This window comes from Corvus moneduloides, chromosome 1 (assembly GCF_009650955.1).
Source record: "Corvus moneduloides isolate bCorMon1 chromosome 1, bCorMon1.pri, whole genome shotgun sequence".
Lineage (NCBI taxonomy): Eukaryota > Metazoa > Chordata > Aves > Passeriformes > Corvidae > Corvus > Corvus moneduloides.
In genome coordinates, this window is record NC_045476.1 from 106,022,426 (window position 1) to 106,047,183 (window position 24,758).

Consider the following 24,758-nt stretch of genomic DNA (forward strand, 5'->3'; position numbering starts at 1 on the left):
AATATATATTGTCTAGTAATTTAATCACTGACGTTAGCAAAACTAGAGTGAGTTTCGATAGTTGGGGTTTTGTTTCAGTTCAGATTTTACTTTCTGTGGAAGTTCATTAAATAGGTGCTTGTAAATGAGAAGTACGGTGAAATTTATATTATAAAAACTATGGTATTTTTTTATACAATCTTAGGTCAAAGTTATTAAACTCTGTTGGAAAGCTCAGCCTCCAGGTGTTTTATTCTTTCCCTTTTTTCTTTCTGTCTGTTGGCAAGGTTGCAGTCTACCTTTCTCAGTACTTTAATGCTCTTTGCAATTTGCTGTAACAATTTTGCTGTGGCAGAGGAAGGATAACATTTAATTGTAGATTCTTCTTATACAAAGGAAAAGTGATATTCTAAATTGAAGCACAGCCCAGGAGCTTATGATTCAGTAACTGCTTTCTACCTCTTGCATCATAACCAATTATTTGGCATTGTAATTGGAAGTTAGCTATAGCTCTGTTAGAATTCTCAAGAGATGCTGGACTCTCACTGGTTCTTTCATTAGCTCTGCAGTGCTTAGGGTGGTAAAGTAAGTTTTTAGTGAGGTTGTCAACTAAGAAATTTTGTGACTTAAAAATGATGCTTTCCTTTAGCAGTTCCATATTAGTCTCTGCAAATACCTTTCCTGCTGCTGTACAGGCATTGCAGCCTTGGTATGCCATCAATAAAGTAGGCTGGAATTTACCAGTGAAATGCTGCAATTCTAAGTTTCAAATACTCAACACTGTAATTAGATTGTATTCATGGTTTCTGAATTATTTCTTTCAAACAGTAAGCCAGTGTCAGCAATAGTATTTCTTCAAGACCATTATGGACTATTACAGATTCAACTTTAAGTGAAATATAATAAATTCTGCCTACTGCTTATGAGCCATTTATGCAGCCATAATGATGAGTTGGGCTATAACTTCTATTAATTGGATCTTAGAGTGTAGATCTACACTTACTGCATAATTATATGTAAATATTCATCTCCTTTTGCAATAAGAATGGTGGAATAAAGAGTGTTTTATCATGTATGTTATTGTGTGTGACTTTAGTGCCAGTCCTAGTCACTTTTATGAAGCCTGTCTTTTGCAAAAATAAACTTTAGGTTAAAATTCTAGCTAATTTCATTCTCTACATAGGACTAGTTAACTAATGCAGTAATTCATATGATCTTGTAGTGACAACAGTGAAAAGTGTAAGCAGCATTTTGGGAGGTAGCAAAGAACTTTGATTTATCAAGCTTAGTTTTGTGTTAGAGGTTTTAGAATTTAGTGACAGATTTACAGTTAACAAAACCAGTCAGTTAATTTAAATGCCATTTGTCTAGCATTAAGAAAATTCAGTAGTACCTGTGTATCTCTGGCTTTTATCAATAACTTGATCATTTTTATTCCATGAAGTTGGTTTCTTGGTTGTGTGCAACTTCAATTAAACTATAAACTGATGCACCTATAGTAGAATGTTAAAGGATATTGAACTAAGATTGCTTCACATGTTAATATTAAAGATAGTTTATTTAGTTTGCATTTAGTAAAACTAAGATTAACAGTTTAAACCAATGCTCTAAGAGTTTGTATTAGTTGGTATATAAAAATACAACAACAAATTTATTTAATATAACTAAGACAACTGCAAAATACTTCTTCCCCTTGGGTTCCACATGCTAATCAAATATCTTCTGTGTGTTTTGGTGTGTATTCTTATTTCTTGTTGTTTTTCTGTTTTGTTGGGGTTTTTTTGTCTCAGGAAGTAGTTATTGAAGCATAATTGGCACAGCTGTGTGTGTAGTATCATGTACGGGGGCAATCTTAGTACTCAAAAATAACCATCTCCTCCATTTCCCCACCCTCAAAGAAAGAAAGAAAACAGAAATCTTGTATCTGTAGTTTTATGTTAACCTTCTTGTAGACTTTGCCTGTTTCACACATGCACTTCACTGTTTTATTTTCAGATATATAATTTGTTGATTTCATTTTTTCTCCTTTCTAGGTTTAAAGAAAACCATAAAGATGATATTTGGCTTGTAGATGTGAGTATATAAGAAAAAAGGGAAGATCTGCTGGTGGAAATCAAAAGACAGAATGCACAGTGCTAAACCCTGTAGTCAGGCTGTGCTTCATTGTTTGGAAAGTTGTTTGTACAGGATGGAGAAAAACTTCATGGCAGTAATTCTGACTGCCGTGATAGAAAAGCAATCCATCTGTTCAGGGTAAATGAGGAATAGGCTGAATAGACTGCTGAATAGGCTTCAATCTATATTTTGCAGACCTTAAAAGAGGAAAGCAGATTACCAAACACACTTAGGAGGTGATAAAGTCTGTTCAGAATTTTTATTATTCCTTTCACTAATTATAACAGGTGATTTGTGTTCTCGACTTCTATTAGCACTGAAAGATCAAATATATGAGAGCCCTCTTTTACTTTTCTAAATTGTTTAGAAAGATTCAGTGCCTGTTATTTCAGGGACAAAGAGTTACTAAAAAGATTGAGCTTGTTTGTGGATGAGGTAACATTCCTTTCCTCACCCAAATATTTACTGTAATTCTAAAATTGTATTACCCAGATTTGTGATTTTTGAGTGGGAGCAAGTATATGTGCTAATTCGGCGTTATCAGCAGTGTATAGCAAAACAAAATTCAGCTTTATCAAATTGTAACCTTGTTATACCAAAACATTGATATTTTCGGCCTGTTGGCAAATTCATATTCCTGGATAGATTGCTTATATGATCCTTTAACTTTCAAAAAAAACCCACACAGTCTATTCCTAAGTAAGAAATTATATAATAGCAATTTAATGTATTATTTTCAAACTTGTGCTTTCATATTAAAAGTAGGACTAAATCGTAAATTGCTTGTCATGCCAACCTTGTAACTAACTTGAAATTTATTTAAGACATAAGGGGTACCGTGACTAGAAAATAAGTCTTGCTAATGATTTGAGGGTTAATTGTAGAATCAATTTCTACTAATTTTTTTTTTAATGAAATGTAATTGCTTCTCAGTTTTATGCACCTTGGTGTGGCCACTGCAAGAAACTAGAGCCTGTGTGGAATGAAGTGGGCATAGAAATGAGAAACATGGGTTCTCCAGTAAAAGTTGGGAAGATGGATGCAACTTCCTTTTCTAGTAAGTATGGTTTATTTTGGGGTAATTTCATCACAACCTCTGTTTTGAAACTTTTTTTTTCCTTGAAATTGTTCTTCTGTGTCATAGCACAAATATGTAGTCATTGTAGAAAAATTTCCTGACTATTTTTCTTTCTAAAGGTGACAACATGATGTAGTATGTGTTTTTTTATCACATTTGTTTCTGCTTGAGTAGGGAAGGTAAAAGCTTTTCAAAGATGTGCTTTTGATATGCCTCTTAGAGTACTGTTATATAAGTATTTTTATGTGGTGTGTCTCTTGAGAGCATCCAGTTTTAGGTTCCTTGTATTACTGCTGCAGGAGTGCCTGTGTTCTTGGCTCTTACTCATTTCAGGTAATTGGTCCTGAAGCTGTTACACAAAGCCTGCTGAAATCACTGAATTCATTACATCAGTAATCACTGTTCAGCCGATTTCTTCCCATGTTTCTCTGTAAATGTCTTCTCAAAGAACCAAATTCAGCTCTTTCAATGCTTTTTGGTTTTTGCTGGGGCCTTTCATATATCAACCTTTTCGGAGAAAACCCTAAAGCCTTGGTGTTTAGAGAAGTAGTTTGGGTAGATGTGAGAGGATTGTTGAATGCTTAACTACTTTCTTTGTGTTTGTGTGCTTGTTTATTGTCAATTCACTTAAATCTGTGTTGAACTAAGAGGATATTTAAAAGGGAAGGTATAGGGAGGAGTGGGCCCAAGTGAGATCTATATGGAATAAAATTTTGTAAATACATGTAGTGTTTTTAGCTAATATCCATTAAATCTGATTATTCAAGTTTGTTGTATTTGCCTAAAATGTTATGCAGAATATTTTTTTCAGTGGTATTCTAGTTTTTCCTGTGCTTAGATATAGGAGAGTTTGGTCTTTTGAGATTAAAGTGATTTTGTCTCAAAGACCAATTTATTGTATGTATCTTTATCTATAAAACCAAATCAGTCTGACTTCATGTTTCATCTTAAAGATACTTATTTTCTATAGAAAAATAAGTCTGGAGAATTAGAAGTCTCAAGGTCATGCAACCAGGTAACTTCAAAACTGGGAATAGGTTTCATGGTTCTCTAACTTTCCAGTCATGTATATAAAATTCTAAATCATATAAATTGTATCAACTTTTACCCTGAAATATTTGCATCTGTCATCCTGTTACTAAAATCTTGTATTTTATACCTAGAACAGAATTGGTGCTAAGGTTTTGTTATATAATTGATTTTTACTTTCATAAAAATTACTAAAAGCTGCAAGGGTTCCTTTGTGTCTTGGAAAAGTTTTTCTTCTCAGATTTGCAACCAGCTTTATAGTGGCTGATAAATCTTTTGAAATAGTTTTATGCTTTCATTTTGAAAGTGGAAATTTCACATCTGGATATGAAAAGCTCAAGTCAACTGTGCTTAATATCTTTGCAATCTAATGATCTCTGAAATCTAAAGTAATTTAGTCTTGAAAATATCAGAAGGAAATGCATCTGTAGCATATACTTGCCACTAGGAAGGAACATGAGTGGTTTGCTCCTCGTAGTTTGTAATATACTACAATATAATACTATTTGTAATATACTAAAATATAATAGGAATATGAAGTAGTGTGAAAGATCTGAACTTAGGGGAAGCTTGTTGTCAGAGAGCTGAGATCACAGGTGAACGTACAAATCATCCAGAAGATGTTGCCTGTGGTAGCTCTGTGGAATGAGGATACAGCACTTACATCAACAGAGCAGTCACCTGCTGTGGTATTAGTTGAATTTTCAGGGGGTTTAGCCTCAGGAGTCCACTGTGTGTGAGCAAAGTAGAAATACATCACACCTGGGGCTGGAACAATTGCTGCTGTTTTCTTCATATCAAGACGTGGAGGTGGTGATGTAAATACGTCACTTCCATGAAGTTGAGGGGATTAACCATCTGTTTGACAGCTCTTGTGATTGAATGTTCTAGTACACATTTTAATGCATCGTAGTTCCATGTAGTAGAGCTGTGAGAGAAAAGGATCAGAATCAAATTAATCCTCGTATGTGTTTCTTAGAGCAGTCGTCTTTGATTAGATGCCTGTAGGTGAGCTGCTAGTTTTATTTGTAGTGCTGTGCAATAAGGTACTGATCCAGGTGAACAACCTTAGGGTCACAATTTCTGAACTCTTACTGAGAGCTTTGCACTCAAGACCTGCAACATCTGCTTGCTGTGGCATGTGGCCGGTAGCTTCCGAATGGCTTTGTAAAAAGTGTTGACTCTAGGTGCTTTTTGAGAGCAGGGATTGTTATTCAACAGGGATTTGCACAAGTATTGCCAGAATTTTAGACTTAATCCTTTTTTGAGACTATGTAGTTTAACTTAGGGGAAACACTGAATTTGCTGGAAATTGTAGTTTCAGGTGGCAGTTACTATGTTCACAAGTGGAAGGGTGGTTGCAAGTTGTACTCCTCCCATTGATGGGAGCAAGATAGAAGGTTTTAAACAAATCTGAGGTGGGGGAAAAAGTTCTGCAGTTGTCCTACTTTTCACCACTTTAGTAAGCAGCAGGCAAGTACTTACTTAGAAGTGCCTCCTTCTGGTAAGGTTCATGACAGTAGACATTTACTTGTGTGGAATATGATTTAAAAACTTTTTTGTAACAACTGCAGTATGATACTGCGCTTCTTGTTAGCCATTACTGTAGCACGAGTAGATAATTGTCTTCTATGTTTCTTTCAAGCATAGTATTTACAGCTCTACATCCTTGATGCTTAATTCTTGCATCTTATATTTTCAGTCAATTGTATGTGCATATTCAATGCATGCTACATTTTAGTGGAAGCAGACCAAGCGTGTCTGTCCAGAGGATTCTCATGACATTTGAGTTGTAGCACATGAATTGGGTGCCTATCCTGGGACCCTGCAGCACCTCTGAAAGAAGTCCAAAATTTAGTGGTGTAGCTTAATAACAGCAAGCTTTTCCTTGAAAGCAAGTAGAATAATTCATATTGAGCTAAGTGGTATTTTTTTCATTTGTTTATGTGGCTTGAATAGTAAACCATGTTTAAAGATTAAGATAGGAGAGAAAAAGAGTCTTAGTTCACTTTGGCATTAATGCATTTCTTTCAGGTATTGCATCCGAATTTGGAGTGCGAGGCTATCCAACAATTAAGCTGTAAGTTAATTCTTCCTATGGAATTTCTATCAATGATTTCATGACAAAAAATTAAAAGTAGCCCTGTCCATTTAAAAATCTCAAACCTCTGTAATGTATAGTCCAGTACAATGTCAAGTTAAATAAAGACTCAATAATTTTGAGTGCTTTTTACTGTGGACATACTGGGGTTTTTAGCAGGTTATTGTTTAAGCAAACAGTATTCATAATAGATGATAATAAATCTCGTCAAGTTAGTTTTCTCAAAGCAGCAGAGATGTTCAGCTTGAAATATTTAAGGATGAAAAATTTTATTGGCAAATAGAGGCATTGAAAATTTGGTTTACTTTCTTTCCTCTGAATTTCTTAAACCTATGTGGATTCAAAGAAAGCTATTAGAATTAGTGAAACTTACTTGAATATTTTGATAATGCCTGCTACGTCCTCTTGTCAGCAGAGTACCATAAGCTGACCAGCACTTCACTGAAGCTTCATACATAAATTTGGAAGGTTTTGCAGATTATTTGATACATTTCAATTATAAAAAAGCATTAAAGAAGTTTATATGCTTTCCTTTTACCAGGAGTAATCCCTGAGTAGTTTAAATGTTGAGTGTCTCAGGTTTGGTTTGAGTGTGGGGTGTTTTACTGTTTTGGGGGGCTTTTTAATATGTCATAAACAAGTGTTCTAAATGATCTGTGTGTTTATGAAGTAATTGACTGCTGTGCACTAGAAAAAAATAATTTCAAAAAAAATGTATTTCAACAAGTCCGTAAATCAGATACTGTGTAAATAAGCTTCTATTCCATAATTGCATTGTATTGTATTATTGAGTTTTATATTTTGCTGACCATTTCTTTTGCTTATCACTTGCTAAAAGGTGACTGTAGTAAACATGTGAAGGTTGAGAAATTTTACATGTGCAAATGTAGTTTAGATGATTGCTATTCTGTTCTTTTTTTTGTCTTTCCTATTTATCTAGCTTGAAAGGTGACTTGGCATACAACTACAGAGGACCTAGAACCAAAGATGATATAATTGAATTTGCTAATAGAGTGGCAGGGTAAGTATACTCTTTTCTGAGACTTGTTCTGGTGACTTAAAACTTAGGTAGGATTTTGAGGTGGGCCAAGAGTTATTTAAAAAGAGCAAGATGCCGAAGTTAAAAACTATATGTACTATGTGTGTTGCTGCATTGGAGACTGGTGCTGAGTTAAGATTGTTTATTTCTAAGACCACATTTCCTAACTGCTGTGCTTACATTCAGAATTTTCTCTCTCAGATGATTGCAACCTTACTGTGGCCTTCCACTATATAAAGACATCTTGTAAGAAAGACAGAGACTTTTTATCAAGGTCTATGCTGACAGGATAAGGGGCAATGGTTTTAAACAGAAAGAGCATGGATTTAGAATAAATATTAGGAATAAATTCTTTACTGTGAGGGTGGTAAGACACTGGAACAGGTTGTTCAGAGAAATTATGGATGCTCCATTTCTGGAAGTGTTCAAGGCCAGTTTGGGTGGGGCTTTGAGGAGCCTGGTCTGGTGAAAGATATCCCTGCTCACGGTGGCAGGGTTAGACCAGATGATCTTTAAGGTCCCTTCCAGTCTAGCCCAGTCTGTGATTCTGTGTCCAGTAGAAGGCATCCATGTTTAAATCATAGCAGCATTTTGTAGTAAGATTTGAATTTCAAATTTAAGTGTGCTATTTGAGGAACATTACATGTTATTGGGGGGGAGAGGAGAACGTTCTTTTTTCTTTTACCTTTTCATGTAAAATAGAATAATAACTTGAAACATTAAAATAATTTGCATTTTGAAATATAATTTTCTGAAAAACACAAAAAACTTTATGACATTTTCTTGTGAATTTTTATTTGTTTGGGTTTTACAGGTTGCACAAACTGAGATTTTTCTTGGTCTTTTTTTTCCTTTCCAGACCTCTTATCAGGCCACTTCCTAGCCAGCAAATGTTTGAGCACGTGCAAAAGAGACATCGTGTACTTTTTGTGTATGTTGGTGGTGAATCTCCTTTAAAGGTTTGAAGCTTGATTAAATAAAGTTACTTCTTTTGGCTATTTAGGGAGTAATTGTAAAAATCTTTTCAAAGACTGAAGTGCATGCGTGTAACAAGTTCTTAGGGTTTTTTATGTTTATCAAAGTGCTTTTACAATTTTATTCCATAACCATATTTTCTAACTGCTCTTTGAAGATCAGGTATGTCACAAAGCTTTTGTTTGACACCTACTAAAATTCGGAAATTAAAAAAACATTGTTTGTATTTTTTCAGGAAAAATACATTGAGGTTGCTTCAGAACTAATAGTTTATACATACTTTTTTTCTGCCTCAGAAGATGTGCTGCCTGAGGTAAGCTGTTACCATTCCTACTGTTTCCCCAGAAATGGCATTTTTCTCCTCATCTATGTGATTTTGCTGTTTTGATGGCACAGAGATGTCTTCTTACAGTATGTTTGGCTTTGATAGGTTTCTAAGTGATTACATTGAAACGTGTCATTTTTGAGTCTATATGGGGAAAGAATACAACCCAAAATTCAGTCTGTCATTGCTTTGTTTTGGCCAAATTACTTCTTCAGTCATATTAATAAAATTAATCAGAAGATGTGCAGAACTCAACATGAGCCACACAACCTGCTCAAGAAAGTAGATACTTGGATTTTTAGCCAATGCAGAAGAACTCTTGTTGCTCCCAGCAGTCCTTTCACCAAATACTTTTAGAGCTAATTAGGGGGTCTGTAGCATGGATTACTACCCTAGTAATCAGAAGTAACTGAAGAGGTAAGTTATTTTCATCTTGTACAATACAGCTGGTGAAAACATTAGTCTGTCTGAGGATCAGCCAACCCAGTCCACTGGCTGCAGAATTCTCATGTGGCTCTTTGGAGGATTCTGTAACAAGGAAATTATTTACAGTTCGTCACAAGGGTAGGAAAAAATTGATACTACTCTAGTTAGTCTAACCATTGCTGCTTACTCGTAGCAAAATTAAGAGGCTTTCATTTATAGTTATCTCCAAGTGGGACCTAAGTCTGCCCCATGCCTACTAACATGTGACTTTAAAACTAGTTGGTGATTAATGGGGTGAGAACTACCATAATTTGGTCTATTGTTTTGGGTTTTGGTTTTTTTTTTTTTTTAGGCAGCTGCATTTTACACCACCATAAGTAGAACTGGCCTCATTATAAATAGTGTATTGTTAGTTCTCCAGAAGCCTTGTATCAAAAGCCACCTTAATTTAAATATTGCTATTTGCACTTCAGCTCCAGCTGAGCAAGAAAAGTACTGTTCAGTTGTGCCGTGGAAAGAGTGTAAAAAAACCTGGAAGTCTTTGAGGTTCTGTGATGACACTGATGTAAGCAGTGAGCTTTTTTTTCCCACAGAAGGTAATTTCCCACTAGCGTCGTTTAAGCTGAAGTAGTGATGGTATGCAGTATTCTATGGAGAGAAGAAAAAATGTTAAGAAATTTCTGGTTACTAGTTGTAATGAGGTTTTGCATTGCAGTGTTCATGGTTAGGCTTTGTTTCATTGCCTTAGGTGTTGTTCCGAGCTTTAGGGATCTGTTGCAGACTTTAAGCTGTACACGGATTGATTTGTCCTTCAAAGATGTTAAATTATGTTTTGGGCAAGTAAGAGAACAAAGCATCATCTGGGACTACCCTCTTGCTTATTCATATCAGCTATTATACTATAAATTTCTGCTTTTACATTAATTTCCAAGAGAGTTAATGCAGAATGATGACAGAAGGCATGTCATTTGGAAATGATGCTGTTCTTACCTTTCCAAAACATATCAGTAAATCAGACAATTCAGATGATGTGATCAAAACTAAGGTTAAGATGCAGTTCTTTCTTAATCACAAATGCTGTTAAAATTTTAACTTGGAATGCTGGCAAGCAGTAAGAAGTAGATGCAGGATTTTTTCTATGGCAGTTCACTAAAAATATGAGCTGACTAAAATTATTTTGAGTTCCAAGGAGAAAGTTTCTACAGCTCTTTTTTTAGTATGTTGCTGACCATCTCAAATATCATGTTTAGCGTTGTAATACAGGCTTTTGTTGTTTGTCTAAATTAGGTCTGTTTTCAGCCTGGTGGGCTGAAGCTGTTTCTTTATATTCCCATCAGTCTGAAGCACAGAAATAACCCAGATTTAGTGGGACATGGTACCAGTGGTACTATTTTACTCTGCAAAATTGACTGTCCATCTAGTAGAAGTAGCAGTATGACAGGTATGCTGACAACAGCACAAATTGGGAACTGAGAGCATGATTGATAAAACCCTCAGGTTAAAATTTCCTACCTAACGTTCATGTCCAATCCATAAACTATTCTTCATGCTACTGTTGCAGTGGGGATCCTGCAACACGCATATATCAAACCAGGAGTCCCGTGGAAAGGAAATATATATGGACAGACAGATTCTTGCTAGATGTTTCAGAGATGTTTATTTCTCCAGCCGCATGGCCGGAGCTCTGCCGAGGAACTGTTCCAGTCACGGGACCAAGGGTCCTTCTGCCCGCGCAGGGAACACAAACCAACCAATGGGAACGAGGCTGAGCAGGGGCAGGGAAGCCCCGTGTCTGTGCCCTCAGGGCCCCTCTCCCAGGGCTACACGGCAGGGGAGGGACCCCAACACCTCACCCGTTTTATTTTAATAAAAGGAGAATGAAAACAACTGGATGAACATTACAAGAACAGTTTCAAGACAAAACAAGCCACCCTCCTGAGTCTTTAAATGTCCAATCAGATTCTGTGGAACATCTTAGGGCTGACAGAAGGGAGACAGGACTCTCTGAGCATGCTTTGTGGGGAAACTGAGGCAGGAGAGGGTTTAACTTCTTCCCTCCCCCTTTTCATCCCCCACTCGGCATTGGAAAGGGATTTCTGGGGAAACAATTGGCAAAAGCATGGTTTTGTGAGGGAAACCATGGATGAAAAAACGGATTGGGAATACACTGGGGGTAATAGGACATAGGGTAAAAGGGAAAGGTGGGATTAGGAAAGGGAGACTGTAGGGGGGGCTTACAATGGAGATATTGTCTAACATGACTACGATTTTTTGCATATATACTGCCTTTTACAGGAACACCATCAGGCCCAGTGACCTGCGATGCTTGTAACCCTTTTCTCCCTAGTACAATATTAAATTCCACCACCTCTCCATCTCCCAAGCTTGGGATCCATTTTTCAGGGTTATTCTTTTTAATAGCAGTTCTATGCACGAATATGTCTTGCTGTTTGTCACACCTTGTTATAAAACCATAATTTTGCTTAACATTATACCATTTTACTATCCCTAAGGTCTTAGTTACTATGATCTTTTCCTTTTTCCGAGTGGCTGCTGTTTTCTGTCTCGCTGCGTCTTTGCTCTCTCTTTTGGTCGCTCCCGTGTTGGAATTGTCGGGGCTGCTGGTGCCTGCGCGCTCTTCCCGGGGTCGCGTTCGGGGCTGCGCGGGCCGGGCCGGGCCGCGCCGCTCAGTTCTCCGCGCGTCGCCACCTCTGGTCGCAGCTTCGCTGCCGCTGCCGGGCGCTGCACCCACGTCTCGGTTGGGCCCCCGAGCGACGACCCCGCCGCGCCCTGCTCCAGCGCGCGTCTCGGCTGGGCGCGGCTCCGTTCCACCGCCATCGCCGCCCGCCGCCGCCCGCGCGCCGCCCCTCTCGGTCGGGCGTTCACGGGGCTCGCCCCACCACGCGCTGCGCGGGGCCGGGCGGGCACCGCCGGGTCCCGCCGCGCCTCGCTCCGCCACCGACACTGCGGCTCGCGTGGCTCCGCCCGCGCACGGGAACTGCCTCGCTGCTGCTTGCAGAGCGCTCGGTGCATGTGGCCTGGGCCGCACGGTCCCTGCGCCAGGCTTCCCTTCACCAGGACACAGCTGACATTGCTCAACAGTCTCGGTAACTAAATAATATTCACGAAAATATTCTTCCATCAGCATATATTTTGACTTCAGTATTAACTGTGTCCAAACGGTTTTCCAAAAGCCCTTGGTAAGAATTAAATCCCAAGAAACATAGAAAAAGTTCTTAAACAACCATGCCAGGAAGTGTTTCAGTTCTTTTTGAGCTTGAATCAAGCTAAAATTTACAAATCGTTGTTCAAGAATCATTTTAAGTTTAAGATAAATGTCCATATGCGGCTCTGAGAGCCAAGAGTCTTCCCACGGTTCCTCCATAGTTTAGATATGGAATAGCAAAGCAAAACCAAGAAGAGGAATCCAAAGTTTCCAGGGTTTACTCACACAAATCAGTCGCTTAGGGATCGGGGATCGTTCTGCTCTCAATTCTCCACCATTTGTTGCAGTGGGGATCCTGCAACACGCATATATCAAACCAGGAGTCCCGTGGAAAGGAAATATATACGGACAGACAGATTCTTGCTAGATGTTTCAGAGATGTTTATTTCTCCAGCCGCATGGCCGGAGCTCTGCCCAGGAACTGTTCCAGTCACGGGACCAAGGGTCCTTCTGCCCGCGCAGGGAACACAAACCAACCAATGGGAACGAGGCTGAGCAGGGGCAGGGAAGCCCCGTGTCTGTGCCCTCAGGGCCCCTCTCCCAGGGCTACACGGCCGGGGAGGGACCCCAACACCTCACCCGTTTTATTTTAATAAAAGGAGAATGAAAACAACTGGATGAACATTACAAGAACAGTTTCAAGACAAAACAAGCCACCCTCCTGAGTCTTTAAATGTCCAATCAGATTCTGTGGAACATCTTAGGGCTGACAGAAGGGAGACAGGACTCTCTGAGTGTGCTTTGTGGGGAAACTGAGGCAGGAGAGGGTTTAACTTCTTCCCTCCCCCTTTTCATCCCCCACTCGGCATTGGAAAGGGATTTCTGGGGAAACAATTGGCAAAAGCATGGTTTTGTGAGGGAAACCATGGATGAAAAAACGGATTGGGAATACACTGGGGGTAATAGGACATAGGGTAAAAGGGAAAGGTGGGATTAGGAAAGGGAGACTGTAGGGGGGGCTTACAATGGAGATATTGTCTAACATGACTACGATTTTTTGCATATATACTGCCTTTTACAGGAACACCATCAGGCCCAGTGACCTGCGATGCTTGTAACCCTTTTCTCCCTAGTACAATATTAAATTCCACCACCTCTCCATCTCCCAAGCTTGGGATCCATTTTTCAGGGTTATTCTTTTTAATAGCAGTTCTATGCACGAATATGTCTTGCTGTTTGTCACACCTTGTTATAAAACCATAATTTTGCTTAACATTATACCATTTTACTATCCCTAAGGTCTTAGTTACTATGATCTTTTCCTTTTTCCGAGTGGCTGCTGTTTTCTGTCTCGCTGCGTCTTTGCTCTCTTTTTTGGTCGCTCCCGTGTTGGAATTGTCGGGGCTGCTGGTGCCTGCGCGCTCTTCCCGGGGTCGCGTTCGGGGCTGCGCGGGCCGGGCCGGGCCGCGCCGCTCAGTTCTTCGCGTGTCGCCTCCTCTGGTCGCAGCTTCGCTGCCGCTGCCAGGCGCTGCACCCACGTCTCGGCTGGGCCCCCGAGCGACGACCCCCCCGCGCCCTGCTCCAGCGCGCGTCTCGGCTGGGCGCGGCTCTGTTCTACCGCCGCTGCCGCCAGCCGCTGCCCGCGCGCCGCCTCTCTCGGCCGGGCGTTCACGGGGCTCGCCCCACCACGCGCTGCGCGGGGCCGGGCGGGCACCGCCGGGTCCCGCTGCTCCTCGCTCCGCCACCGACACTGCGGCTCGCGTGGCTCCGCCCGCACGCGGGAACTGCCTCGCTGCTGCTCGCAGAGCGCTCGGTGCACGTGGCCTGGGCTGCACGGTCCCTGCGCCAGGCTTCCCTTCGCCAGGACACAGCTGACATTGCTCAACAGTCTCGGTAACTAAATAATATTCACGAAAATATTCTTCCATCGGCGTATATTTTGACTTCAGTATTAACTGTGTCCAAACGGTTTTCCAAAAGCCCTTGGTAAGAATTAAATCCCAAGAAACATAGTAAAAGTTCTTAAACAACCATGCCAGGAAGTGTTTCAGTTCTTTTTGAGCTTGAATCAAGCTAAAATTTACAAATCGTTGTTCAAGAATCATTTTAAGTTTAAGATAAATGTCCATATGCGGCTCTGAGAGCCAAGAGTCTTCCCACGGTTCCTCCATAGTTTAGATATGGAATAGCAAAGCAAAACCAAGAAGAGGAATCCAAAGTTTCCAGGGTTTACTCACACAAATCAGTCGCTTAGGGATCGGGGATCGTTCTGCTCTCAATTCTCCACCATTTGTTGCAGTGGGGATCCTGCAACACGCATATATCAAACCAGGAGTCCCGTGGAAAGGAAATATATACGGACAGACAGATTCTTGCTAGATGTTTCAGAGATGTTTATTTCTCCAGCCGCATGGCCGGAGCTCTGCCCAGGAACTGTTCCAGTCACGGGACCAAGGGTCCTTCTGCCCGCGCAGGGAACACAAACCAACCAATGGGAACGAGGCTGAGCAGGGACAGGGAAGCCCGTGTCTGTGCCCTCAGGGCCCCTCTCCCAGGGCTACACGGCAGGGGAGGGACCCCAACATGCTACTGCAGATAGCGGTACAAATCCTGTTTCTTTTACATTTTGCAAGATTTACCTCTCAAAACTGTATTTATGTTGTGTTACTTTTAATATACAGAAGCTGGTAAATTTATCTTAGTAAATGTAGGCAGAAAGTATTTAGGTGTCCTTAAGAGATTTTCCCCATGAACTACATTTACATGTTTTCAGATGTTTTTGTTTGTTTAAAAATATTTTAATCTTCCATGGATTAATTGAAACCTGACTCTTTCAGTATGTGACATTGCCTGAATTGCCTGCTGTTATGGTCTTCAAAGATGGAACTTACTTTGTTTATGATGGTAAGTAAAAGTGGATGTTATCTTAAGAGCAAGATATTTAAAGCATATATGGAAAAACTGGAGGAGTTGAGGTTTTTTGAAGGGTATGTTGGGGAGCTGGGAAATTCCCCAGTTTTACAATAAATAGCGGCTTCTTCATGAGGGAAAAGAGAAAAAAATTACTAGTTCTTGCACAACAAAATGCAAGGAATTTGGTTCAGCAGTACAGAAGTAGAAATGATGATGTTCACTTTGTGTTTTCAGTAAGATGTAGCCTCCAATATTACTGTTTTGCTACCATTAATGTACTTAGAAAAGTTCCTTCTTCCCTCACTGTACAAATGCATTATATACCTAGACTGCTTCATCTGGCTTGTTCAGGGTGTAGGCTGTAGAATGGCCGCCTGAAGCTAGTAGTGTTTTTTATCACTGCTGTTTCTGCAGAGTATATATGCAGTACATAATGCCAGTAGACCTGCCATTTCTGTAAAAGGTATATCTCTGCATTTGTGCATATCCAGATATAAGTATTACATTGTACTCAGACTGTACCATAAGGCTCCTGCATGTTAGAAGCAGCTACGGACACACACAGTTACATTGTGCAGCCTGGGCTTTATAAGCACACCACTTACTTGCAAAAACAACTGCTCTTGATTTAGATCGTTTTAAATGCAAGTTTTCACTTTAAGTTGAAAACATATCACTCAGAAAATTATTCTGAAGGTTTAATTTCTGAGTATAAGTAGTACCACAGCAAAATACTCCAGGATGGCCACCAAGGATATTCTTTGTGACCTCGTAGAATGGATGTACTTGTCTTCCTCTTCAGTTTGTTGCCTCCAGATAAAACTTCACTCTACAGCCTCCTTGATTTGCATTTAATTTTTTTGATCTCTTTTAGCAATTCTGGAGAAGGAAAGGTTGTCAGAGAAACACTTACTTTGCTGTGTGGCCTGCTTGCTTTTCAAGCACCTTTTAAAACAAATGCAAAAGCCATAGTCAGGCTTTTAATTTACTTTGTAAAAGTTCTACTTTTTCGTAATGTACCAAAACCATTAATGTAAGTCAAACAAATAAAGGAAAACGCAGTTTAAGAGTCTGCATAAGGTTTTATGTGCAACTGTTATGACTGGGCAGAAATTTGAAGAGCTCACTCTGAGGAAAACCTTCTAGCAAAATGCACTTCAGTGGTCTGACCTTGTCTGGCGTTTTGGTTTGGGTTTTTTTCTTCTCCATAGTAGGGGAAATGGATGCAGATCTAAGGGGATGCATTACGCTTGGAAGTGCTTGCTACTATCTTGTGGCAGATAATTGTTAGCCTGAAATTATTGATACTTCTGTCTATACAATAGGATTTAAGATAAATTATTTATTTTGCATTTATTTCCATAAAATGCAACATATATCTCTATACATTTTTCTTTTTTACTTGTGATTTAGATCTAACTGATGGTATGTATTAGAATTTAATTCTTAATTGGTTAAAACATCTAGCATCTGAAACTAGCCTTCAGTATAACTGTCAGTCACGCATCGTTACTTGTTCTTTTACATTCACAATCCTGTTTAATCCATCTGCGTTTTCTTGATCTTTCTTTTTCACTTAAGGACTCTCACAAATATTGCTTTCTGTATTAATATATCTCTACTTTGTTTGAAACATGACGACTTAAGCGCACACACACCTTTTAAAACAGTCTTTGAAACTGTTCCTTTCTGCACTGGGTCACAGTTAGCTTCTAGTATAGTATATATAGCATGATTTGAGAAAAGAAAGATTATTAAATCAACTTTTCATGCTTTTCTATCATACACTTTTTGTTCAATAGTTGAAAATAGCTTTAGAAGTTTTAAAACTTGAGAGAAATGCCCAGAAATGTGTGATAATTTTTCTAAAGAATAAAAGGAAAAAAGGAGGGAAAATAGTGGTTGCCTCAGTAGTACTGAAATAGTAAATCTGATGGCTCACCTCTAAAAAAAAATTAATCTTTCTTTCCTCCCACCCCACCCCAGAATATGAAGATGGTGATTTGTCATCCTGGATAAATAGAGAAAGATTTCAAGGTTACCTTCATGTAGATGGCTTTACACTGTATGAACTTGGAGATACAGGTGAGATGATGCTACTACTAAACTCTTTGACATTGTGTACTAAAGAGTAAGATAAATCAAAAGAGTACTAAGACCATGTTTTTAAACTTTAGAAATTAATCACTATTAGGTTAGAGCTGATAGTGGCAGTCTTTTGCTGATGTTGGACAGTCCTGTGACTAGAGGTTTCATCCACAGCCTACACTAGTCCTTTTCTCACAACATAAAAGTTTGTGTGTCTAATCCTGTAGTAGTCACAAAGAATAGTAGGACTTTTAATTTAAGAGCACCTTAGGTTTTGCATAAGTTGCATATTAGCTCTTGGAATACATGCAGGGAATTTTAAAACTAGATTTAGAAATATTAAATATAGATTTTTCAGATATCCTACATCTAGTGGATTTAGATATCTTTGAAATAGATGTGACAAGGAAGGGAGAGGAGCATGTACTGAAGTGGACTTTTCCCAGAAAACTTCAGCTTTTCTTTAGCAAAAGTTCTGCAGGCCAAATGAAAATTTTGCAGCCAGGCGACCTCTGGAAAAGACAAATGACTTGTACTGCTCTTAAGGTATACACACTTGGAGGTATCAGAAAAAATACTGTAAGTGTTGATTTTTCCAGGCCAGGGCATCTTATCATCTATATTCCATTTCAAAATACTTACATTCAGTCAATATTGTGTTTTTTCAGGTTTTAAAGAATATGAAACATCTGTGTTCTTACATGTTTGTAAAGCTACTATTGTTACACCTACATTTTAAATGGTTATTTACAGAAATGCTATTGCAAGTTGTTCAAATGTTGCATATTTCTTCCTGTTACATTTTTGACTTAACAATTCCTCAAATTACAAAAAAAAATATTTTGACTTTATTAATACATTGGAGAAGCCATCATTTACTTTAGAGAACTTTATGTATTAATACATAGTACCTGGAATTTATTTACATCATCTTTTGCAGTCTAAAAGGTAATTAGTTGTCTCCTGGTGTATTTATTAGATAGTGTCTTAGGTTGGAAAGAAATGGGGGAAAAGTGGAATCGAGGTATGGAAGAAGTGGGATGGGGAGAAACCACTGCTATTTCACAAGGAAGCCTGGGAACAAGTCATAGTTCTTGCCCTTAAAACTCTTCAGTATTACTCGAAGAAGAGTGACTTCCTATTTTTGAAGGGAAAGATTCCTGTAGCATGGTGATAGGTAGGAACTGAGCAATTGGTTGGCTTGGTGGGGAGGGTTTTGAGTAAATTGTGGCACCTGGAGAGAAGTGACAAATCGGCCATCTGGAGCCTTGGGTTAATCTGTCTGACGACTGCACTGTTAACAGATCTGCTTTCCTAACTTCAGGTGCTTGATCTGGAGAAACTTTGGCCAGCTTTTTAAACATACTGTTATCTGATTGACCATAGGACTCCTTGGGTTTGGTTTTTCTTTGTTTTTTTTTTTCCTTTAATCAGAAAAACTTCACAAAGTAAATCCTGAAAAGATCAGTATATTATGGTGTTGACCTTTAAGCTCCTCTGACAGAGGGCTATGAACTAAATTGTGTTTCTGATGTCATGAATTCTGGGCTCTACCAGTAAATTTTCCAATTTTTTTTTCCATAATGCTCACAACTGTGTGAAAAATAGTCGTTACTAAATCGGTACAATAGTGATTTAATCACTTAGAGTCAGTAATTTGCTGCTATATAATAAAGGTCTCCATAGCCTTATATATAGGTATATGCAAATATGCAGCTTGAGTAGGAAATTAATTTTTATGTGCATTTTCTCCCTTTTAACGTCTTTCTATAGATAGGCTTTTCATAGGATGCTAGTGGTGTGGCATTAAGCCCCATCTTAATTTATTTTCAATAGCTTTGAGAAAACCACAGCATGGTCAGCTCGAAGAGGCTCTTTGGCTCTGAGGCTGGTTTATACATAAGAACTAATTCCTCTCGCTGGAGAGTACCTGATCTTCTAAGTTGACATATTTCCCATCGGACAATGTGTGTTTCTTTTTAAATGGTTTCAAGAATTTTATTCCTTATTTTAGGAAAACTTGTGGCTATTGCAGTCATTGATGATAAAAACTCTTCAGTGGAACATACCAGGTACAGAATTGAGTATTGGTGGCACTATGGGAGAAATGTGCTGATATGACATAGGGAAGTTTGGAAGTTTCTTAAATATTAAGAAATATAGGTTAAATCAGTGGGTTTAACTTGCAAAGGTTCTTTAATTTCTGACTTAATGTACTAACTTTACTTAATTTATGGCTTGGTTGAAGCACACATGACTTCACTGAGATGGTGGGAGTTCCTGTATCACTCTTCTGCCACTTGCTAATGAGATTACATGAGCAAATGGTGATCTCATAGCTTTTAAAACCTATTGTGTCACCTTTTAAACATAGACAAAAGTGCTGGAGTTCAGATGACTTCGAGATGAACTCAGTGAGTTTAAACAAATGACTGTACTTCAGTTCACTCACATTGAAAATTAGGTTAGCAGTGCTTATGTATTAGTTGTCTGTGGAACTTTAAAGAAGGGATATTTTCGCTGGGGTTGGAGTTTGCTGATGAGACTGAGAGGAACAAGACCTTCCCTTGTCCCTTTCTGATTGCATACACAGACTAAAAAAAATACTGTTCAAGTACTGTGGATGCTATTTTCAACCTTTAGGAACTAAGCAAGATGTGCAAGGTGGTTTTTGTTAGTCCTTTTTGCTGATGAGGTACAAATTGCTGCTTACTGGTGAAATCTCAAGGTTTATTGTTTGTATTTAGAAAGAGTTTATCCTGGATTATCATTGCCAATTTTTTTCCTTCTAGACTAAAGTCTATTATTCAGGAAGTCGCCAGAGATTATCGGGATCACTTTCACAGGTAGGCATACATGGTACTCTGATGTCTTAATTCAACTTCTGCATGAATCTTTCTAAGATACCAGTCACTTTTTTTCTCTATGTGAAAAATGTTACAGTGCCTGCTTTTATATTTGTATACTGATACTTAATAGGACCATTTCATGAGCTGTGTTTCATCATGCTGTGTTCTAGATCATCACTTTTTTTTGAATTACATTGCTGAGTGTGTGCTCTCATTTTCAGTTATAGGAAAAATATTTAAGGGAGAATTCTTGCTGAAACCCACTATTGTGTTTTCTTTTTCATTATTTCATTTTTAACTGCTTCTCATACAGGGATTTTCAGTTTGGCCATATGGACGGAAATGATTACATTAATAGTTTACTAATGGAGTAAGTAAATTATTTTTTGAATATTCTTTTCTTCTATTTGTTGCCAAGTGTAGTTACTTGAAGATAATCTTACAAAAAGTTCTTGGCTTTCACAGCTTAAAAAAAAATCTCTGTTGTCAGAATTCAGCCTGTAACATAGTATCAGTTTTTTGTTAAACTGTATAAATGTATAATTTAATGGTAGACGTTTGGTTTACTGATAATGCTGATGGACAAAGCGTATCTTTTAGGTCTACTTTGTTAAATTAATAACTGTTAGAATTGTGAGCTTTCATTCTTAATGTATTTTTAAGACCTAGAGAAGCATAGAATACATGGAAGATGCTGTCTACACTTGATATATACATGGTTCATTTTGAAATTTATAGGTGGTTTAACAAGATGCTTGACAGTTGCCCTTACTTTGATCCTTTTCTAAAAAATGCATAATTAGAGAGTTGAGTTGCTTGGCATTTGTAGTTAACTACGTATTCTCCTCTGGCCTTTGGAGTTCTGAAAGAAAGGAAAATCAGAAGTCAGTATGCTAATTCTGTAAGTTTTCCAAATCCCTTTCTCAGGGATCAAACCATTAATTAAGCATGTGTTCATGCCCCTAAAGATCCTAGGAGCTTCATGTGGACCCAGAAGCACAAGGTCTGTATTTTTGTAGAATGTCTGCAGATTAGCACCTGAATGCAATTAATTTAAAAACAACTGTCTCTCAATTAAAATTGTGTGATTTGATTGAGCTAGTGCTTTATAATTGCCAAAAGTAAGACCTCCCTCACTTCCTTGATTGCTTCTCCTGTGCAGGCTCTTATGTCTGTCTGCTGAGCTGTTTCATCCTGTTTATCTGGCAGAGAAGAGTTTGTTTTTTTGTCTGGGCGAGTAGGAAATTTATTTTGCTGATTCAACAATGAATTCCCTTCTACTCTGTTGAGCACCAGCACTGATGTGCAAAGAAGTAGGGAAGGGAGATGAGATGCCTGGGAGGAAGGAAATGAAGGGAAAGAAGACAGAACTGCCATTTGGGATGGTAGTGATCTAGTGGCAAGATCTGTTCAGCTGGGTTTAACTGAATCTGCAAAATGCCTGATTTTATAATTTTGAATATATGGAAAGTGGTTGTTAAGTACTCACCAGCTTTTAATTATTTTCTAAACTACTGTATGCATTTCAAGCATAAGTAGGAAGCTGCAAAAGAATGCAGCAAATTATGTTCAAAGCTCTTCATGTGGCTACGTGAGTAATTTGGGTTTAAAAAAAAATGTATTGCAACTGCTTTGGTTTGTCACCAGATGGCAGCAAGTGGAAATAAAAAATCTGAATAGTGAGAAACATATCACAGAACAGGTTGTTTACTGTACCAGATGCATATAGGAATAAATTCTGTTTTCTTCACAAAGGACAAAATATTCTATGATTTCTGGGGATAGAACTTAGTAGACCCTGACATTTATGAACTTGGCTGTAACTCCATTAGTAGACATTGCAATTCTTCTGTCTCTTCAGCAGTGTATTAAAATGCTTTTGTTGGACTAGAAATGGCACGTTTAAAACCATGCACAAAAGAAGAAATCAGAATATCATGTATTTTAATTAAAATACATAACTGTACTTAAAAATGCTTTTCAGTGTTTTAGTGAAAGCAAAGATACAGCTTTTTGTAAGCTAAGGTGTATCACAGAGAATGTCAGCTGTAGGTTTATGTAGAGCTCTCTGCTCTTGGAACTAACACATTAAATGTGCTTTTATGAATGTCTGTATAGCATACAGAATCCATGTATAGAGGTTATCTTTCAGCTGCTCTACAACCAACTCTAAGAACATCAGTTGCCAGGCTGTTAAATGCAACAGAGACACTGCATCTGATTAATAAAACTTGTTCTGTTTTGGCTGGGATGACATATTTTGGTAGAAATTGATAACTTGTTCCGAGGTGCTTGCAGAAACACCTGACTTGGTTTGAATGCCTTCTACTTAGGTTTCTTGTTTGTTTCTAATAAGAAAAGAATAAAAGTTTCATGGAAAAACATTATATTTAGAGACACTTATGTGGCAGATTCTCTCTGTGTACAAAGTTTTGTTTGGTTGTTTATCTAGAGTTCCATGTAAAGGATGGCATTATTTTGTTATCCCTGTAATTACCCTTATGTTTTTTGAGGTGGCACCATGCTTTCAGCTTCAGTACTGGGAGTAGAGTCTGCACCTTAAAGTATTCAGCTTTCTAGAAGTTCATAAAATCGTCATCTACAAGTATTAAACTTTTTCACTTCTAGGTTTGCATTTGAATTAAAATCAAAACTGAAAACCTCACCTAAACTGTGGGAGAAAATTTAGGATGATTTCAGTGACTTCAAAGAAAAATGGGCATCTTGAGTAAATAACCAGTATTTTCATTAAATAATTTAGTATGAATTGGTAGCCACAGATAAGACTGAAATCATCATCAATGTTACATGGATTACAAATGTACATGGATGGGGCACTACTGGACAAGGGTAAAAATGTAGAAAAAGAAGGTGTGCATTGCTTCTCATGTGAAGGAAGTATCTGAATTCATTACTGACAGATCTGTAGAAAATTGACAAAGACTACCAGTGATTTTTAACCTTGTTTAATGTATTTAAATCTTACTTGTCAAACAGTGGTTTTTTGCAGCATTAAAATTTCCTAAACCTGATCTAATTTTGAATTTAATGCTACAATGAATGGAAGATTAAACTGGTTTGTGTCCAGAGATAATTTCTAGCATTTTTTTTCTTTCCAATTATGATATATTGCACATGCACATGAATGTTAACTGCTGAGTAATAAAATTCTTCAAAAACTCTGCTGCTCATATGCCATCTCTAAAAGAGCTGTAGAAAAACTTTGCTTGATACGGCTCATACTTTTGACTTGACTGGCAGAGACTGATTGATAAAGGTGATCAGTTAGACAATGGTTGTGTGGGATTACATCTTTGAGTTACACTGCTGCCTTTGTGAACTAAAACACTTAAAGCATTTTGTATACAAGGCTACTATCTGGGATCTCTTACTATTTGGAAAGTCATAAGGTACCTGATTTGCAGTTGCTCTGGTACGTAAAATGCTGTAAGCTTCAATACTGTCATTGACACGGATGTGAAGGAAAAAAATATTAATGAGAAACATGTCTATACCATCCAGATGATTATCTTCCCCCTTCTCTCTTGCTTTTAAAGAATTATTATAAAGAACACACATGAAGAGAAGATTAATGGATTCCCTTTTGAAATTATGTAGGGATTACTTGAATTGGAATATTTTGTATGGTAGTTCTTTAAATATATAAACTGTCTGTTTTATGTTTGCAGTGACTTGACAATCCCTACTATTGTTGTATTGAATACCTCCAATCAGCAGTATTTTCTACCAGATAGGCACATTGAGAGCACAGAAGACATGGTTCAGTTTATTAACAATATCCTGGATGGTACAGCTGAAGTAAGTCTTCATTGTGGCTTGGAATATATTGGTTGGTGTTTATTTCCTTAGATGCTAAAGTAAGGAAAAAAATTGGTTACTCTGATAGTTATGCATGTGTTTCATATCCCTGTCCTGTCTTACTGTCTTGGGTGCTGTCATTGAATATGTGATTGTAAATTCTGCAGTCATGCTGTTGCGTGTTGTGCAAAGTAAGCTATCTTTTGTTTATAGCATAATGTTAACTGGCTTCTTTTGATATTCCTTTTACTGGTGCAGTTGTAAATGGAGAGATTTTTATTCATCTCCTGGTTTGCATTAAATGCATTTGTTTAAAATTTTGAATTATAGTGCATAATTCTACTGCGCCCTTTCTTTTGGGTGGTAAACTAATAAATGCAGTAGCTGGATGAATTAAAAGTTCAGATCCAAAAAACAGTGTTATATTTGCTTTGGATGTTAGAAGTGGACACAAGCTTACTCTTCTCTGCTCTAAAACTGAAAAAGAGCTGTCTTTTGTTAAAACAAGAAAGTTAATAAATCAATTGGAATTGATGACTTGGATAATTTTTGAGTATTTATTCCCTCAGTGTACTGTAAGTTGGACAGAAGGCTATGTTGTGTGGATGAGGAAAGAGGTCATGGAGCAGAACTGTCATTTGTGCTTCTGGGGAGAGAATGCTTTGCCACGAAGGCGAGCTGCTAGCAAATAATTTGGCTGCCTCCTGGGAGAAACCTATTTCTGGTTTTAGCCCCAATTTCACTGTATATTGAGTGCTGAATCCCACTTTATATTACACCAGCAGTTTTAGGTCATTGGATCGTAATAGCAAATAATGCAGAAGATATTTGTCATATGGGGTACTTTGGTTTATTT

At 38.1% G+C, this 24,758-nt stretch overlaps 1 protein-coding gene across 4 annotated transcripts in view; it reads left to right on the plus strand.

Annotated features, from left to right (window-relative positions):
* TMX3 (thioredoxin related transmembrane protein 3) overlaps window positions 1–24,758 on the plus strand; it is a 33,634-nt gene that overhangs the window by 3,090 nt on the left and 5,786 nt on the right. The window contains exons 3-14 of one of the 4 annotated variants that reach the window (XM_032121164.1): window positions 2,013–2,052; window positions 3,028–3,151; window positions 6,236–6,281; window positions 7,243–7,323; window positions 8,201–8,300; window positions 8,552–8,629; window positions 15,071–15,137; window positions 17,133–17,231; window positions 19,249–19,306; window positions 20,027–20,080; window positions 20,397–20,453; window positions 23,773–23,902. In XM_032121164.1, the coding sequence (XP_031977055.1) occupies window positions 2,013–2,052; window positions 3,028–3,151; window positions 6,236–6,281; window positions 7,243–7,323; window positions 8,201–8,300; window positions 8,552–8,629; window positions 15,071–15,137; window positions 17,133–17,231; window positions 19,249–19,306; window positions 20,027–20,080; window positions 20,397–20,453; window positions 23,773–23,902 (934 nt within the window). The other 3 variants (XM_032121172.1, XM_032121156.1, XM_032121182.1) reach the window with 3 other exon arrangements.